We start from the raw sequence: 17,575 nt of genomic DNA on the forward strand, positions 1-17,575 counted from the left end.
GGAACAGGGTTGGAGAGTCGAAAAGAGCAAGATGGCGCCCACAGAGATGGTCAGCTCGCTTCACGTCCTTAGGAAACTATGCAGTAATTCGTTTTTTTATGTATTATTTCTTACATTGTTAGCCCAGAAAATCTTAACTGTTATTACATACAGCCGGGAAGAACTATTGGATATAAGAGCAACATTAACTTCCCAACATCACAACCTTCCCAAAGCAGATCCTTTGTTCGGAGCTCCACCCTGGACATTGGTTCTAATCCCAGAGGCCGTCTCAAAACAACGTGGTCGCCGCAGGAAAGGCAGACGGAGCGGCCTCATGGTCAGACTTAGAAGGCGAGCACACCATCCACCGCTTCCGAGTATATTACTCGCCAATGTACATTCTCTAGACAACAAGGTGGACTAAATTAGGGCACGAGTTGCCTTCCAGAGAGACAAAGATTTTAACATTCTCTGTTTCACAGAAACATGGCTCACTCGGGACATGTTGTCGGAGTCGGTACAGACACCGAGTTTCTTCATGCGTTGTGCCGACAGAAACAAACATCTCTGGTAAGAAGAAGGGCGTGGGTTTATGCCTCATGTTTAACGTCTCATGGTGTAATCATAACAACATACAGGAACTCAAGTCCTTTTGTTCACTTGACCTAGAATTCCTTACAATCAAATGCCGACCGCATTATCTTCCAAGAGAATTCTCTTCGATTATAGTCACAGCCGTGTATATCCCCCCCAAGCAGATACCTCGACGACCCTGAAAGAACTTCACTGGACTCTATGTAAATTGGAAACCATATATCCTGAGTCTGCATTTATTGTAGCTGGGGATTTTAACAAAGCTAATTTCAGAACATTGATTGTTGCACCCTTTCGAGCAAAACTTTGGACCACTGCTACTCAAACTTCCGCAATGCATACAAGGCCCTCCCCCACCCTCTATTTGGCAAATCTGACCATGACTCCATCTTGTTGCTCCCCTCGTATAGGCAGAAACTAAAACAGGTCGCGCCCGTGCTTAGGTCTATCCAACGCTTGTCTGACAAATTGGATTCCACGCTTCAAGATTGCGTCGATCACGTGAACTGGGATATCTTCTGGGTAGCCTCAGACAATAACATCAACGTATACGCTGACTTGGTGAGTGAGTTTATTAGGAAGTGCATTGGAGATGTTTTGTTCTCTCTGTGACTTTTAAAACCTTCCCTCCTAACCAGAAACCGTGGATTGATGGCAGCATTCATGCAAAACTGAAAGCGCAAAACACCAAGTTTAATCATGGCAAGGTGACTGGAAACATGATTGAATACAAAGAGTGTAGCTATTCCCTCCGCAAGGCAATCAAACAAGCAAAACTTCAGTATAGAGACGATGGAAAGTCGAAATTCAACAGCTCAAACATGAGACGTATGTGGCAGGGTCTACACATAATCACGGAATACAAAAAGAAAACCAGCCCCGTCGCGGACATCGACGTCTCACTCCCAGACAAATTAAACAACTTCTTGGCACGCTTTGAGGACAATACAGTGCGCCCTACACAGCCCGCTACCAAAGACTATGTGCTCTCCTTCAACGTGGCCGACGTGAGTAAAACATTTAAGCGTGATAACCCTCGCAAGGCTGCCGGCCCAGACGGCATCCCTATCCGCGTTCTCAGAGCGTGCACAGACCAGCTGGCTAGTGTGTTTACGGACATATTCAATCAATCCCTATCCCAGTGTGCTGTCCTCACATGCTTCCACTATAAAACCGGAGGAGCCGGATTGAAAAACGAGGCAGAGAAAGCGGCATCCTTTTGCTATTCGCTATTCCCCCTGTTTCTGTTCCTGCCCATTTCGCAATGGGCCACTCTAAATTGAAACCAATTTTACATATTAGTATAAACAAGGTAAAATTAAGAATAGTCTGATGGGTGAAAATATGATCGCTTGAGAGGTCAGCGTGTGCAGGAACAGAGCGCAAGCTTTATTTATTTTGAATCATAAATAGCCTATTATGCAGCCCATATATGTTTTGATTTCTCAGACATTTTGTTGTATCAGGTTTGTATCATTCACAACTAAAGATGGCAAATAACTCTTAATCTACCGTACAAGACCTGTTTCAAATGACCACTTTTAAGTACAACATACTGTATGAGTCGGCCTACTGTACTGTATGTTGTCTGACTAAGCGCCATACCATATGCTGTAAGCTAGTTCATTTAGAAGACAAGAGTAAGTCCTGTGCCATTATTTTATATTATATGAATTTATAGTAAGAGCAATATAATTGAACTTAGCTGAATAAAATATAAAGGATATTTTTCCCAAGATGAAGCGAGTGCGCATTGAAGTGGCTACAGTTCCTTCAGAAAGTATTCATACTCCTTGACTTATTCCACATTTTGTTGTGTTACAGCCTGAATTCAAAATGGATTAACATTATCTATTTCCTCACCCATCTACACACAATATCTCATCGTGACAAAGCGAAAACATGTTTTAAGAAATTTTATGAAGATTAAAGACAGAAATATAATTAATTTACATAAGTATTCACATCCCATATGTCAATACATGTTAGAATCATGTTAGAATAGCGATTACAGCCGTGAGTCTTTCTGGGTAAGTCTCTAATGAATTAAAGCTCTTTCAAATTGGTTGTTGATCATTGCTAGATAGCCATTTTCAAATCTTGCCATCGATTTAAGTCAAAACTGTAACTAAGCCACGCAGGATCATTCAATGTCATATTTGTAAGCAACTCCAGTGTATATTTGGCCTTGTGTTTTAGGTTATAGTACTGTCTCCCATTGTCTGTTGGAAAGCAGGCTGAAACAGGCCTTCCTCTAGGATTTTGCATGTACTTAGCTCAATTCTGTTTATTTTTATCCCCCAAAACTCCCTAGTTCTTGCCTATGACAAGCATACCCATAACATGATGCAGCCATCACCATGCTTGAAAATATGAAGAGTGATACTCAGTGTTGTGTTGGATTTGCCCCAAACATAACACTTTGTATTGAGGACATAAAGTTAATTTATTTTGCAGTTTTACTTTAGTGCCTTTAGTGTCTTACAGGATGCATGTTTTGGATTTTTTTTATTCTGTACATGCTTCTTTCATTTCACTCTATCATTCAGGATAGTATTGTGGAGTAACAACAATGTTGTAGATTCGTCCTCAATTTTCTCCTATCTCAGCCATTGAGCAACTGAGTTAGGAAGAATGTCTGTATCTTTGTCGTGACTGTGTCACGACTTTCGCCGAAGTCGGTCCCTCTCCTTGTTCGGGCGCATTTGGCGGTCGACGTCACCGGCCTTCTAGTCATCGCTGATCCACTTTTAATTTTCCATTTGTTTTGTCTTTGTTTTACACACCTGGTTTGAAATCCCCAATTACATGTTCATTTTTTAACCCTCTGTTTTCCCCATGGTTTTTATGCGTGATTGTTTTTGTATTGTTCGGTCCGATTTTGTGGGCTTGGTATTTCAAATGTATTTTGATTTTGAGTAAAGTTACTTTTATTGCTCATCTCTGCTGTCCTGCTCCTGACTCCTCTGCACACGCTACACCCAGACCTTTACAGACTTAATGGGTGTATCAATACACCCATTAAAAGTGTAATCAATAACTTCAACAGGATATTCAATGTCTGCTTTTTTCAATTTTTACCCATCTACAAATAGGTGCCCTTCTTTGTGTTTGAAATTCACTGCTAAACTACTGAGGGATCTTACAGATAATTGTATGTGTGGGGTACAGAGATGAGGTTTTTAATTCATTGGTAAAAAATGTCAAGAAATATAATTCAACATGTACAGTATGGGGTATTGTGTGTAGGCCAGTTAAACAAAATCTAATCAATATAACATTCAGGCTGTAACACAACAAAATGTGGAAAAAGTCAAGGGGTGTGAATACTTTCTGAAGGCACTGTATTATGTTCTTCTGAAATACATTTTCTTCATATCATAATATTTATTTACACCTGCCTAAAATAAACAATGGATTTATTGTGATGGTGTATATTAAATAGATTTCTTAGACTTTTTAAAATGCATATGTTCCAAAGGCTTGTACTTGTGGAGGTCGGGAGTTGCTAAATGTGTTTATGCTAATTAGCGGTCAATTACCGTGAGACCGGCAGTCATTTGCATGACAATTACCGGCTGACAAAATTTCATGACCGCCACAGCCTTATATCCGCTAATTACAATTTGGCATTTTGCTGGGCTTTGACGCTGTGTCTAGTAAGCACAAAATAAGACACTTTACCTTGTTATTTTGTCGTTAGTGCTCTATGACCCGTTGTTTTCTGCTTAATTAATCTCCTAATGTTATATTTACTTGTGGAAATGTCCATTGTGGGCTGTTAAGTGCTACATGCAAGGAAAGGCAGCAATCCCTTAATAGTAATTAGAGATATGGTGTGCAAGCCTCAGCCTCCACTATCTCAGGGGGCTGTGGGAGAGAGCTGTGAAGCTCGGTGGTGGTGAAAAGGCGAATGGTTCCCCCGGGTGGCGAGTCCTCCAATACAAAGATGGCTACTCGAGGTCGGAAGTGTTCGAAGTACCACACTAAGGCTATGTTTCAATGTTCGTACTAGCATACAACTTAGAATCCACGGCCAGTACATTGCTTCATTATAAGCTGTATGCTAGTGTAGGTATTTGAACAGAGCCTCACAGCGCATATTTTAAAATGTCTGTCGACCCCTAGAGCCTTTCAATGCCAATACATCATTATACCGAATAACAAGCCATGGTCGTGTCTGAATATGCGATAATAGAACATTTTATAGAATGTGAAATGTTGAAAATTGAGGATGCTTTAAATGCCAGGATGTCATACTCATTTTGGCTTTTCATCTAGTATAATTATTTGCATGCTATTGAGGAAGAGAGTCATCTTTTCAGACCCACCTGTGTTTGACAAAAGCTGATAATCAGCCGATAATGAAATAAGGCACTGTATCAAATTGAAATAATGAGGGTGAGTCTATTGTTGCTGCTTATATTTGTTTCGTACTCATACCAGCATACCTTTTTACTAAACAGTACGTTCTAAATAGTATGTAGTACCTAGTATGGAGTTTTAGTAAGTAGTAGGCAATGTCCAATTCCCTGTGATTACAAAGTAGAGTGGACTTCCTTCCATAGTATTTTGAAATAGGCCATCAGTACAAAGTTTGAATGAACAAAAGACTAAGTTAATAGAGATGCCAGTCTGAGCAGGAGTCTTCTGACATCTCACCCGTTTTGAGACTTAGCTCTCATCAAGCCTGCTTTCATCAAGCCCGATTCATCATCCAGTCAAGAGTCTGACAAAATCCCCTCCACTTAGTGATGGGCTTGGGCCAGACAGGAAGTCTGCCTGTCTGAAGCCGGCGAGGAGCAGCCGAGCTTCAGAAGTCCCGAGCTCAGCGAAGACGAAAACATTTAAACAATGCAATAATGGTCGGTAGCGTCGCGAGAAAGGGTTTCAGGCTTGCATGTGTAATCAAATGCTTCTTGTTAGCGGTGGTAAAAAGCGGCTGATCAATTTTCTCTCTCTCTCTCTCTCTCTCTCTCTGCTACACTGTGGCTATAGGAAGAATGGTGGGCTATATATTCATTTTCCCCCTTTATACCCTTCTGTTCTCACCACAATAAGATCATCTCAACACGATAGAAAATGCTAGCATCTTCACTCGTCAATTGTTTGCCCAATCCCAAATGGACCACTTGTCCCTATATTCCCCTACACGTTATGCACTTGTGGAGATCTGAGAAGATGAGGAAGGTATAAGTAACATTGACATAACTATTTTGCTCACTGATATGCTAGGTGAATTTTTGCCAAACTTATCTACTTCATTCAGATATCCACAAATACACAAGAGTGGGAGCTAGGGGTTGATTTGCCGATTGGGTGCCTGCCTACCTGCCTGCCTGTCTGCCTGCCTGTCTGTCTAGTTGGCAGAGGTTTAAATCTCATCCAACAGTTCATTATTCATTCATTATTCAGACTCGGTCCCTACGAGGGCTGTTACAAGTGAAGCTCCACAGCTTTTTACAGAGCCTCTATGTCTAACTTCTCTGATTATACTGGATCCGCTCTCCTCTCTCCTCACTTCTATCCCTTCTCTCCCTCTCTCCCCTCTCTCCGCTCCCCTCTCCCCTCTCCCGACTCAGTTGGAGAGTCCCAAACCGTGTAATTTTAAACAAATAACATCCAGCTTCAGAAAGAGGGGCAGAGACCTGCTGGAGTGCTGTGTAGTGTGGAGCGAGGGAGAGTGTGAAAAGAGAGGGCAGAATAGAGGTAAAGGGTCACCAACTTCAGCCATACTTGTGTCCGGAGGGGGGGGGGGGTCACACCAAGGGCCTGAGTTGCCGTGCTTTAATCGGGTAGGAAGTCCTTGAGGGGGTCACACACAGAGGTCGCCCATAGGGGTCATCATTGAAGCATCCTCGGCACAGAGAACCCACAGGCGATGGATATGCACACAGCACAGGCATGTTTAATTCAAAACGCACTGTTCACATGAGGTCTGGAATAGACACACGCGCGCGCGCCCGCACACACACACATTCTGCATACATAAACTGCATTCATGAACACACATGCTTTCTCTGGCCGTAGAGGATTTTAGATATCTGTCCGTGTGCAAACACTATTAATTACAGCTATGCGCCAATGCATTATAAACCGTGAGGGGTATTATTTTCCCATCCATCTCAGACACTGACAGTCAGTTAGATAGTGTACTACTTAGCTACAGTGCACCCGAGTCAATCCGCACAGAGAGCGAGAGCAGATTTATTAGACTTTTCAAAGCCAACATCCTTAGATTGATCCCAACTTTTAGACACTCTTATAAAACTCTCCTGCTGCGCACGCCGAATTACCTTAATGCATTAAAGGCACTTTGCAGCTTTCTTTTATATTTTATTTCACTGCTTCCCCTTAAGTAAGGACAAAAAAAAAAACATATAACCCCTCAATCTGCAGACAGATGAATGATGTAACTCACAGGAAAAGAAAAGGTTAGGGTCCCGTTTCCCGCGTCCTTCTCGCTTTCCCTGACAAGCTAATAGAGGAGATGTAGAAGCTCTTTCATTGCCCTGCACTTCATTTCAGTTTATTTAACACCTGGGATCCCTCTGGATTGTAAAACATGTATTTACTACCACTTATTCATCTCCCGGGTTCTCTTTTTGTGCTGGGCTTTCATAACTCCCCCCTTCAGACGAATGATTAATTTGAAATGCAACCTGGTCATGGATCAGGTTAAGGAACTCTTAAATGCAAAACAATCATGAGGCCTTGAAAAATGTCACCCTCTTAAAACGTTGTCCGTCCCCTATCTGCGTTAAGTGGGCTCTCTCTGATTTGAATGGGGCTATTTTGGCTAATTTGGGGACAGATTTATAGACAGGGTTGGGTTGTTAAAACAATGCGGCTGTTGGCCAGGCTGCTCCAATGAGAAGGTGGGAAGACAGGTCATTGGTGTGGCCTAAAGAGGGCAGCACAAACAAAGGCTTGAGCCAGTTGTTTGGTTCCACCACCACCTGAGAGCAAGGGGGGGTGGTGGGGAGATGGGGAGAGAGAAAGAGATGAGGAGAGAGATGAGAGGCAGCAGTGTGGAGTTGAGGAGAGGGAGACAGAGATGGAGAGAGAGACGGAGAGGGAGACAGATGGAGAGAGAGACGGAGAGGGAGACAGAGATGGAGAGAGAGATGAGGGGAGAGAGAGATGAGAGGAGAGAGAGATGAGAGGAGAGAGAGATGAGGGGAGAGAGAGATGAGGGGAGAGAAAGATGAGAGGGGAGAGAGAGATGAGGAGAGAGAGATGGGGAGAGAGAGATGGGGAGAGAGAGAGAGAGAGATGGGGAGAGAGATGGGGAGAGAGAGAGATGGGAGAAGGGAAGATGGGGAGAGAGAGAGATGGGAGAAGGGAAGATGAGAGAGAGATGGGGAGAAAGAGGAGAGATAGATGGGGAGAAAGAAAGAGATGAGTAGAGAGACGGAGAGAGAGATGGAAAGAGAGATGAGGGGAGAGAGAGAGATGGGGGAGAGAGATGAGGGGAGAGAGAGAGAGAGAGACAGATGAGGAGGTAGAGAGAGAAAAGGAGAGAGATGGGAGAGGGGAGAGATGAGGGGAGAGAGAGATATGGAGAGAGAGAGATGATGAGAGAGAGATGGGAGAGAGAGAGAGATGGGGAGAGGGAGAGAGATGGGGAGATAGAGAGAGAGATGGGGAGAGAGAGAGAGATGGGGAGAGAGAGAGAGATGGGGAGAGAGAGAGAGATGGGAAGAGAGAGAGAGATGGGGAGAGGGAGAGAGATGGGGAGATAGAGAGAGAGATGGGGAGAGAGAGAGAGATGGGAAGAGAGAGAGATGGGAAGAGAGCGAGAGAGAGAGCGATGAGAGGCAACAGGGGGGAGATGAGGAGAAAGAGATGGGGAGAGAGAGAGATGGGAGAAGGGAAGATGAGAGAGAGAGATGGGGAGAAAGAAAGAGACGGAGAGAGATGGAGAGAGATGGAAAGAGAGATGAGGGGAGAGAGAGAGATGGGGGAGAGAGATGAGGGGAGAGAGAGAGAGAGAGACAGATGAGGAGGTAGAGAGAGCTGGGAAGAGAGAAAGAGATGGGAGGAGAGAGAGAGAGAGGCAGCAGGAGGATAAATAAACACGGGTAATGTAGCGAGATGTTTGGAGGAGAGGAGGATCAGTGGGGGTGAGGTGGGCTAGCGTGTATTACACATTCGCTATAGGGGGTCAAAATGTGAGAGGCACCTGTGGCGAGATTCCACACTCTCTCTCAGCAATGGGAGAAGGAGAGGGTGGAGGAGAGAACAAGTCGCACTGCCCACCATGCAGGTCAGTCACTAATGCGACAGCAGTACACCACCTGCCTCGCCCCCCCGCCAGTGACACGCTGATGGAAGTTTCCACTCCAAATCTGCAACAGCTTGGGTATTAGGGAGACGTTGCGTACACACACACCTCCCTCGCCACATGGCGGGGAGCATTTACATAAACAAGCAGGAGAAAAGCATGCTTCCAATGTGAATAGATTACGTTGCATAGTGGTTTGCGCAGCTTGACTTTAAAAATGGTTGATCAAACACTCGCCCCCCGTCCCCCGTCCGTCCGTCTGTCCCGTTTCTCTGTCATTTCATAGGCGCACGTGGCAGGGGGAGAGAGTGGAAAGGAAAGAGACAGTCCTTAAAGGCCCAGTGTAGTCAACAACTCGATTTTCTTGTGCTTTATATATATATTTCCACACTGAGGTTCGAATAATGCTGTGAAATTGTGAAAATGATGATAATGGCCTTTTAGTATAAGAGCTGTTTGAAAAGACCACCTGAAATTTCAGCCTGTTTTTGGTGGAATGGAGTTTTGGTCTGCCTGGTGACATCACCAGGCGGTAAATTAGTTAATAGACCAATAAGAGTTCCAAACCTCTCTGCCAATAACTGCTGGTTTTCAGTTTTCCCCTCCCCTCTCAGGTCACTCACTACCTGACAGTCCAAGTAAAATTCTTGCTTGAGAAATTGCACTTTGCTGAGAAGCAATTTTGTATTTTTTTTTAGAGCAGTAAAGTTTTTACACAGAAATGATTTGATATGGAGATCAAAACGGCTGCATTGGACCTTTAATTGCCTTTTCAGTCATTAACGGCCCCACACCTCATGAAACATTAATTACACAAAAGAGATAGTGATGCTTATTAATTTAATAGTATTCACTGTGTCCCAAGAACTGACCGATAGCAATTCACTACAAAAACTCTCGCGACCCACAATTACCAAACAAAACAGAAACATTTAAATGTACCTGTAACGTTTACTTGTTCCCCCTAACTGCTTTAATCTGTGGAGTGAGTGATTACACAATACTTAATCAGGGGTTAACCCTTTCAGCACCTCCCTCTTTCCACATCCCCTATCCATACAGTGTTGTTCATATTGAAGACGGTCTTGTTCTCCATGAGGACAGGAAGTAATTGACAAAGAGGATCTGTTAATTACGGCTACAGCTGGGAAGGACAGGTAAGCACATCTCTCTTCCCTACTCTCTCCTTCTCTTTTTCTCTCTCTTCCCTACTCTCTCCTTCTCTTTTTCTCTCTCTCCTTCTCTTTTTCTCTGTCTCCTTCTCTTTTTCTCTCTCCACTCACTCCCCCCCCCCACACCCTCTCGCTCTCTCTCCTCTGATTTAACAGCCACAGAGATTATATGACATCAAACCTCTTGATGGGAAATACCCTTGACATCGTTGCTCAGACCTAACATACATTCTCTCCCCTCCCACCTCCCACTTTCCACTCCTCCCGCTCTGACTTGAATTTTTTTTCACTTCATCATGAAATAGGGGAAAAACCAACATGAGCTATTCACATAATACTACATAATAACACACTACTCTATAGAGTAGTACTACATTTCCTCTTTAATCAAAGACTGGAATCGATAGCAGTGAAACGGCCACGTCAGTTTGCTATATTACAACAACAAAGACGTTACTTAAAACATCCAGCACGTTATTTTTGTTGTCATGGCACGTGTGATAGCACAGCAGATTATGTACTACAATTGCTTTTACCACGATGCTGCATGAGATGCTCATTTCCTCAAAACTAAATAATAGCAAATGCCTTTTTTCGCCTATCGTGGATCACAGCTTTAAGGCAAGGCCAACTATCATGTCAAGAGAGGGCTAGGATGGGTTGATCTATTATGGCAAGGCCACCTACATAAAATAGCATGGGGGATAGTTAGAGCATAATGTTCTTGAGAACCGCCAAGACAGAATCACCTCTGATGATGTATGAGTGTTAATAAATTCCCTTTATAAGTGTGCTGGTTTTCATAGAATAGAGACAAACCTTAGATGGCATCATGCCTTAGAGGTAGGTAAGTATCCTAGCAGTTAAATGTGTTTGGCCATTAACCGAAAGATCTCTGGTTCAAATCCCTGAGCTGACTATGTGAAGAATCTGTCGATGTGCCCTTGAGCAAGGCACTTAACCATAACCGCAGGATGTTTGGGGGAAAGGGGGGTGGGTTGCCCATGCTACAGCTATATCAGTCTGCTATATACAGTCCCAGTGCACTACTTTTGTGAGAATAAAAAAATACAAATTATGTATTCATTATTTATTTATGATTTATTTTTCAAGGGAGCTGCAGCACCCCTACTGTGGCTATGCATTTAACCCTAACTGATCCTGTAAATGCTAAATGTAATCTTGTTTTTGTATGTCACTCATTTTGCAGGTGTGGCGTATCGGTTGCTATACATTGCTTTTGGAATTTCACATTGAGAGCAGCATTAAAGCTGTGGCCTATGGCCTAGTGTTTAGTGACACTGTTGAGGCCTCACCTGCTCTTGAGATGCTGGATGCTGCCCAGACACTTGAACTGTCCATTCACCATGATGGCCATGCGTGTGCACAGGGCCTCACACTCCTCCATGCTGTAAGAGACAGAGAGACAGAGAGAGCGAGAGAGAGACAGAGAAACAGAGACAGAGAGAGAGAGAGAGGTTCAATTGTGTACTATAGGACTATATAATTAAGTTTATGTGAAAAGGTGTTGACTCTATGTAAACATTAGTCAAAAGATTTGCAGACCTGAATCAAGAGTCAGTAAGATAAGCATTTTTGGGGTTTTGTTGTCTACAATGTCCTCTCTGCACCCAGAGGGCTGACTAATGATCAATGTTCAAGCTCAGCCTTTTTCCTTATTTGAAGAAATAAAACAAGAAACATTTGGTCCGTCTTTGAAATATGCCTGCCGCATCCACATTTCGCCTGCTCTGTGGTTAATACTGCAGACAATGGGTAACTTTTAGCTGAACAATTATTTTCCCCGGGATTCGCTTCACGCTGTTCGTTGAAAGGGCGCGACAGAGTGGGCGTGAGACAAGGGAGGAGAACATCTGTACATTTTTGTATTATTTTATGTTTCTTTGAGTTTCAGCAGCCATTTTGGATGCAGACAGATTCATTTCTTGCTGAGGTGGAGGCTTTGTATTGCTTTGCTGAGGGATGGAGCAATTAGGATTATGACGATGTAAAAACCTGCCGAATGCGCCACTCGACAAACTAAAGCACCTGGTTGGGATATGGACGATTGAACGCAACTGAGCCGTGTTCCCGCTATTGCTAATATAACAAATGTACTTTGTTTCTCAGAAAAACAACACAATATGGAGTGGTGTTAATGGATTCACAAACTAAACTGTACAAAAGGGTTTTGCACCACCCGCTTAAAACAGAAGTTAAGATTTGAAAACAATATTGCAGGTTGGAGAGAGAAAACATTGGAGTCACGAATAAACATGAATGTAGTGAAGTACTATCCATCTCGTTGTTTGTACTTCGTGGATTTCTCAGTTTGAGTTCCGGTGTGTCGTATTGGTTATTGCACCATTGTCTACTCCTCCTGGCCCATTCACTAATTGTGTATGAAGACAGTAAAGTCTAACTCTGAAAATCAGATCTAATAGCTTTAAAGGACCAACAGTAACTTTCAAGGAATTTTCATTTCCTCATGGTTTTTGAAGGACACAGCTCAGAAATGCCTTAATTAGTTTAGCATTGCTTTATTACCTTAGCATAATCCCCAAAACATATGTTGCAAGGACGTGAAGAAGTGTTGTATTGCTAATGTTTTCAACCTTGCGAACGAGAACCCAATAGTAAAACAGGAAAATGCCATTCAGAGCCACACTCACAAATCTCAAGTTAGAATTGGGCCTTAAAACTGTAAGAATACGTACCTGTGTGATGTTAGGATGACCGAGCGTTCCTCTTTGATGACACTCAGGATACAGTCCCACAGGAAGCGTCTGGCTTTGGGGTCCATCCCTGTCGTTGGCTCGTCCTAGAGTAATGGGAAAAAAACGTTCCCTCAACATTTGACCTCCATTAAGTTCGATGTTATCCCATCTCTACTCCTATTCTCCCTTAAAATTCTCTCAATCTTACTTCATGTTCCACATCCGTAGACAAACATTCTAAGCTTAAAATGATTGTCCATAAAAATAATATATTTTGGGGTATTTTATTCAATCTATCTGTCCTTTTCAAAGCCCCTAGAGTCGATTAACACACTAAATTAAATCTAAGTTACATAATAAGAACATCTCCATTAAAATCTGTCCGATTAAGGTAGAGATACCGCATCGGCAGATGTAGCACTTCAGCATCTGCGGTGAAAGGTGGAAGAGCTAGAGCGGTGTTTGTCAGACCATGAGACATACCAAAAATCTGTCTTCTCACGAAAACATCTGTAGCATCCAAACGGTTTGACCTAACTATTAAGACAACTCTATGGAAAGGGGAGATTCTCACTAGCATGATTGCTTTATGACCCCCACAAGTGTTAGGGGATTTGTCGGTACCATCGATGTGCCAACTTCTGTTTGTAGCATATAAACCATTTGGGCTACAAACTAATGTGAGGGGAGATTCTCACGAACACGATGGTGCTCTACGACCCCCAGAAGTGTCCAAGGACTCATGTGAAGGTAACCGGTACCAGTTTTTAAAAAAAGGTAAATGTACATTCAAACTCAGTGCCTCTTTGCTTGACATCATGGGAAAATCAAAATAAATCAGCTAAGACCTCAGAAAAATAATTGCAAACCTCCACAAGTCTGGTTCATCCTTGGGAGCAATTTCCAATGCCTGAAGGTACCACGGTCATCTGTACAAACAATAGTACGCAAGTATAAACACCATGGGACAATGCAGCCGTTATACCGCTCAGGAAGGCGACGCGTTCTGTCTCCTAGAGATTTACTTACTTTGGTGCGAAAAGTGCAAATCAATCCCAGAACAACAGCAAAGGACCTTGTGAAAATGCTGGAGGAAACAGGTACAAAAGTATCTACAGTGCCTTGCGAAAGTATTCGGCCCCCTTGAACTTTGCGACCTTTTGCCACATTTCAGGCTTCAAACATAAAGATATAAAACTGTATTTTTTTATGAAAAATCAACAACAAGTGGCACACAATCATGAAGTGGAACGACATTTATTGGATATTTCAAACTTTTTTAACAAATCAAAAACTGAAAAATTGGGCGTGCAAAATTATTCAGCCCCCTTAAGTTAATACTTTGTAGCGCCACCTTTTGCTGCGATTACAGCTGTAAGTCGCTTGGGGTATGTCTCTATCAGTTTTGCACATCGAGAGACTGAAATTCTTTCCCATTCCTCCTTGCAAAACAGCTCGAGCTCAGTGAGGTTGGATGGAGAGCATTTGTGAACAGCAGTTTTCAGATCTTTCCACAGATTCTCGATTGGATTCAGGTCTGGACTTTGACTTGGCCATTCTAACACCTGGATATGTTTATTTTTGAACCGTTTCCATTGTAGATTTTGCTTTATGTTTTGGATCATTGTCTTGTTGGAAGACAAATCTCCGTCCCAGTCTCAGGTCTTTTGCAGACTCCATCAGGTTTTCTTCCAGAATGGTCCTGTATTTGGCTCCATCCATATTCCCATCAATTTTAACCATCTTCCCTGTCCCTGCTGAAGAAAAGCAGGCCCAAACCATGATGCTGCCACCACCATGTTTGACAGTGGGGATGGTGTGTTCAGGGTGATGAGCTGTGTTGCTTTTACGCCAAACATAACGTTTTGCATTGTTGCCAAAAAGTTCAATTTTGGTTTCATCTGACCAGAGCACCTTCTTCCACATGTTTGGTGTGTCTCCCAGGTGGCTTGTGGCAAACTTTAAACAACACTTTTTTATGGATATCTTTGAGAAATGGCTTTCTTCTTGCCACTCTTCCATAAAGGCCAGATTTGTGCAATATACAACTGATTGTTGTCCTATGGACAGAGTCTCCCACCTCAGCTGTAGATCTCTGCAGTTCATCCAGAGTGATCATGGGCCTCTTGGCTGCATCTCTGATCAGTCTTCTCCTTGTATGAGCTGAAAGTTTAGAGGGACGGCCAGGTCTAGGTAGATTTGCAGTGGTCTGATACTCCTTCCATTTCAATATTATCGCTTGCACAGTGCTCCTTGGGATGTTTAAAGCTTGGGAAATATTTTTGTATCCAAATCCGGCTTTAAACTTCTTCACAACAGTATCTCGGACCTCCCTGGTGTGTTCCTTGTTCTTCATGATGCTCTCTGCGCTTTTAACGGATCTCTGAGACTATCAGAGTGCAGGTGCATTTATACGGAGACTTGATTACACACAGGTGGATTGTATTTATCATCATTAGTCATTTAGGTCAACATTGGATAATTCAGAGATCCTCACTGAACTTCTGGAGAGAGTTTGCTGCACTGAAAGTAAAGGGGCTGAATAATTTTGCACGCCCAATTTTTCAGTTTTTGATTTGTTAAAAAAGTTTGAAATATCCAATAACTGTCGTTCCACTTCATGATTGTGTCCCACTTGTTGTTGATTCTTCACAAAAAAATACAGTTTTATATCTTTTTGTTTGAAGCCTGAAATGTGGCAAAAGGTCGCAAAGTTCAAGGGGGCCGAATACTTTCGCAAGGCACTGTATATCCACAGTAAAACGAGTCCTATATCGACATAACCTGAAAGGCCGCTGAGCAAGGAAGAAGCCACTGCTCCAAAACCGCCATAAAAAAGCCAGACTACGGTTTGCAACTGCACATGGGGACCAAGATCGTACTTTTTGGAGAAATATCCTCTGGTCGGATGAATGAAAAATATAACTGTTTGCCAATAATGACCATTGTTATGTGTGGAGGAAAAATTTGGTAGGCTTGCAAGCCAAAGAACACCATCCCAAACCGTGAAGCACGGGGGTGGCAGCATCATGTTGTGGGGGTGCTTTGCTGCAGGAGGGACTGGTGCACTTCACAAAACAGATGGCATCATAAGGGAGGACAATTATGTGGATATATTGAAGCAACATCTCAAGACATCAGTCAGGAAGTTACAGCTTGGTCGCAAATGGGTCTTCCAAATGGACAATGACCCCAAGCATACTTCCAAAGCTGTAGCAAAATGGCATAAGGACAACAAAGTTAAGGTATTGGAGTGGCCATCACAAAGCCCTGACCTCAATCCTATAGAACATTTGTGGGCAGAACTGAAAAAGCATGCGAACAAGGAGGCCTTCAAACCTGACTCAGTTTCACCAGCTCTGTCAGGAGGAATCGGCCAAAATTCACCCAACTTATTGTGGGAAGCTTGTGGAAGACAACCCTAAATGTTTGACCCAAGTTAAACAATATAAAGGCAATGGTACCAAATACTAATTGAGTGTATGTAAACTTCTGACCCACTGGGAATGTGATGGAAGTAATAAAAACTGAAATAAATCATTCTCTCTTCTATTATTCTGACATTTCACATTCTTAAAATAAAGTGGTGATCCTAACTGACCTAAGACAGGGATTTTATTACTAGGATTAATGTCAGGAATTGTGAAAAACTGAGTTTAAATGTATTTGGCTAAGGTGTATGTAAACCTATGACTTCAAATGTATATACATTTACTGAGCTTTCTTATTTATCCAAGATATAGGACAAACTCTTTTTCAATGCGTTTCTCTGGACTACAGGCAAAATTAAATACTTTATCAAATCATTTTGTCAATATTTTAGGGGCATACCTAAAGGGGACCAAAAATGCAAAATCAAATTGCCAAATGATCCATAGTATGACCATCTTAAAACAATTTCACAAGTCAGGCTATCGATTGATTCGTCATGGAATGGTCAGTCTGTCAAAATTACAGATTGGGCCTTATACCCTCAGAATATGCCCAGCAAAGGTCTCATATCCTTTTTTTTGTCCCGAACCTTGACATCACACAGCATCATGCTCCTAACACTACACTGACATGTCCCTTCCAGTTGGAAGAGGTCTACATTTAGACATAAAAGCGTAATGTTTTAAAGGCTTCTGCTGCCAACACTAACCAGTGGAATCAAAACAGTATAAAGAAGCTTTGGATTTGAGGAAGCTAAATGAGGAGAGCCGATGGCATCAGGGACTTTTAGAGCAGGCCAAACAAATTCACAGGGGACATCTCTCTGACAGACACAGACATAATCACACACACACGCCATGTAAATCCCCACAAACACATGCCCACACAGTCATGCAACACACACGCTTGCACTTGCTTGCACGCGTGCACACAGACACACGCTTGCACGGCACACACACACACACACACATTCCCCATTCCATTTCTCTCTCCCCAGGCGTGTGTGTCCATGGACGATTAGAGAGAGACAGGACGCAGCCCATTGCCTGTGCTCCAACCCCTCTCCCTTCACCACCAGAATCCCCGAAATCCCACCAGGGATCTCCATCACCAAGCCGACTCTGTCGCTGTGCAAAGTTGCTTTAAGGCATCCGAGCAAGACTACCTACCACACAAATGGAAATTCACTCTAACACTATATTATCCCTCAGTCTCAAAGTTAGGAGACAGGCCCACCAAACAACTGCAAGTGAACTATCTGACTGAATGAACACTAGCATCGGCACAGTGTTATAATAGGGGATATTGTGTAGGTAGGCAGGCTATATGATGCAGAGTACATGCATATAACACTACGCACACTACAGCTAGTGAGGGGATCAGAATGATTT

At 42.9% G+C, this 17,575-nt stretch overlaps 1 protein-coding gene across 1 annotated transcript in view; it reads right to left on the reverse strand.

Annotated features, from left to right (window-relative positions):
* Window positions 1-17,575, reverse strand: part of LOC110500599 (phospholipid-transporting ATPase ABCA1) — a 279,746-nt gene that overhangs the window by 14,686 nt on the left and 247,485 nt on the right. Inside the window, exons 46-47 of the mRNA XM_090214665.1 lie at window positions 12,753-12,856; window positions 11,352-11,444 (exon numbers count right to left, since the gene is read on the reverse strand). Of these exons, the coding sequence (XP_090070791.1) occupies window positions 11,352-11,444; window positions 12,753-12,856 (197 nt within the window). The remainder of the gene's footprint in view (window positions 1-11,351; window positions 11,445-12,752; window positions 12,857-17,575) is intronic.

This window comes from Oncorhynchus mykiss, chromosome 21, assembly GCF_057628025.1.
Source record: "Oncorhynchus mykiss isolate SJ-2025 chromosome 21, ASM5762802v1, whole genome shotgun sequence".
Taxonomy (NCBI): domain Eukaryota; kingdom Metazoa; phylum Chordata; class Actinopteri; order Salmoniformes; family Salmonidae; genus Oncorhynchus; species Oncorhynchus mykiss.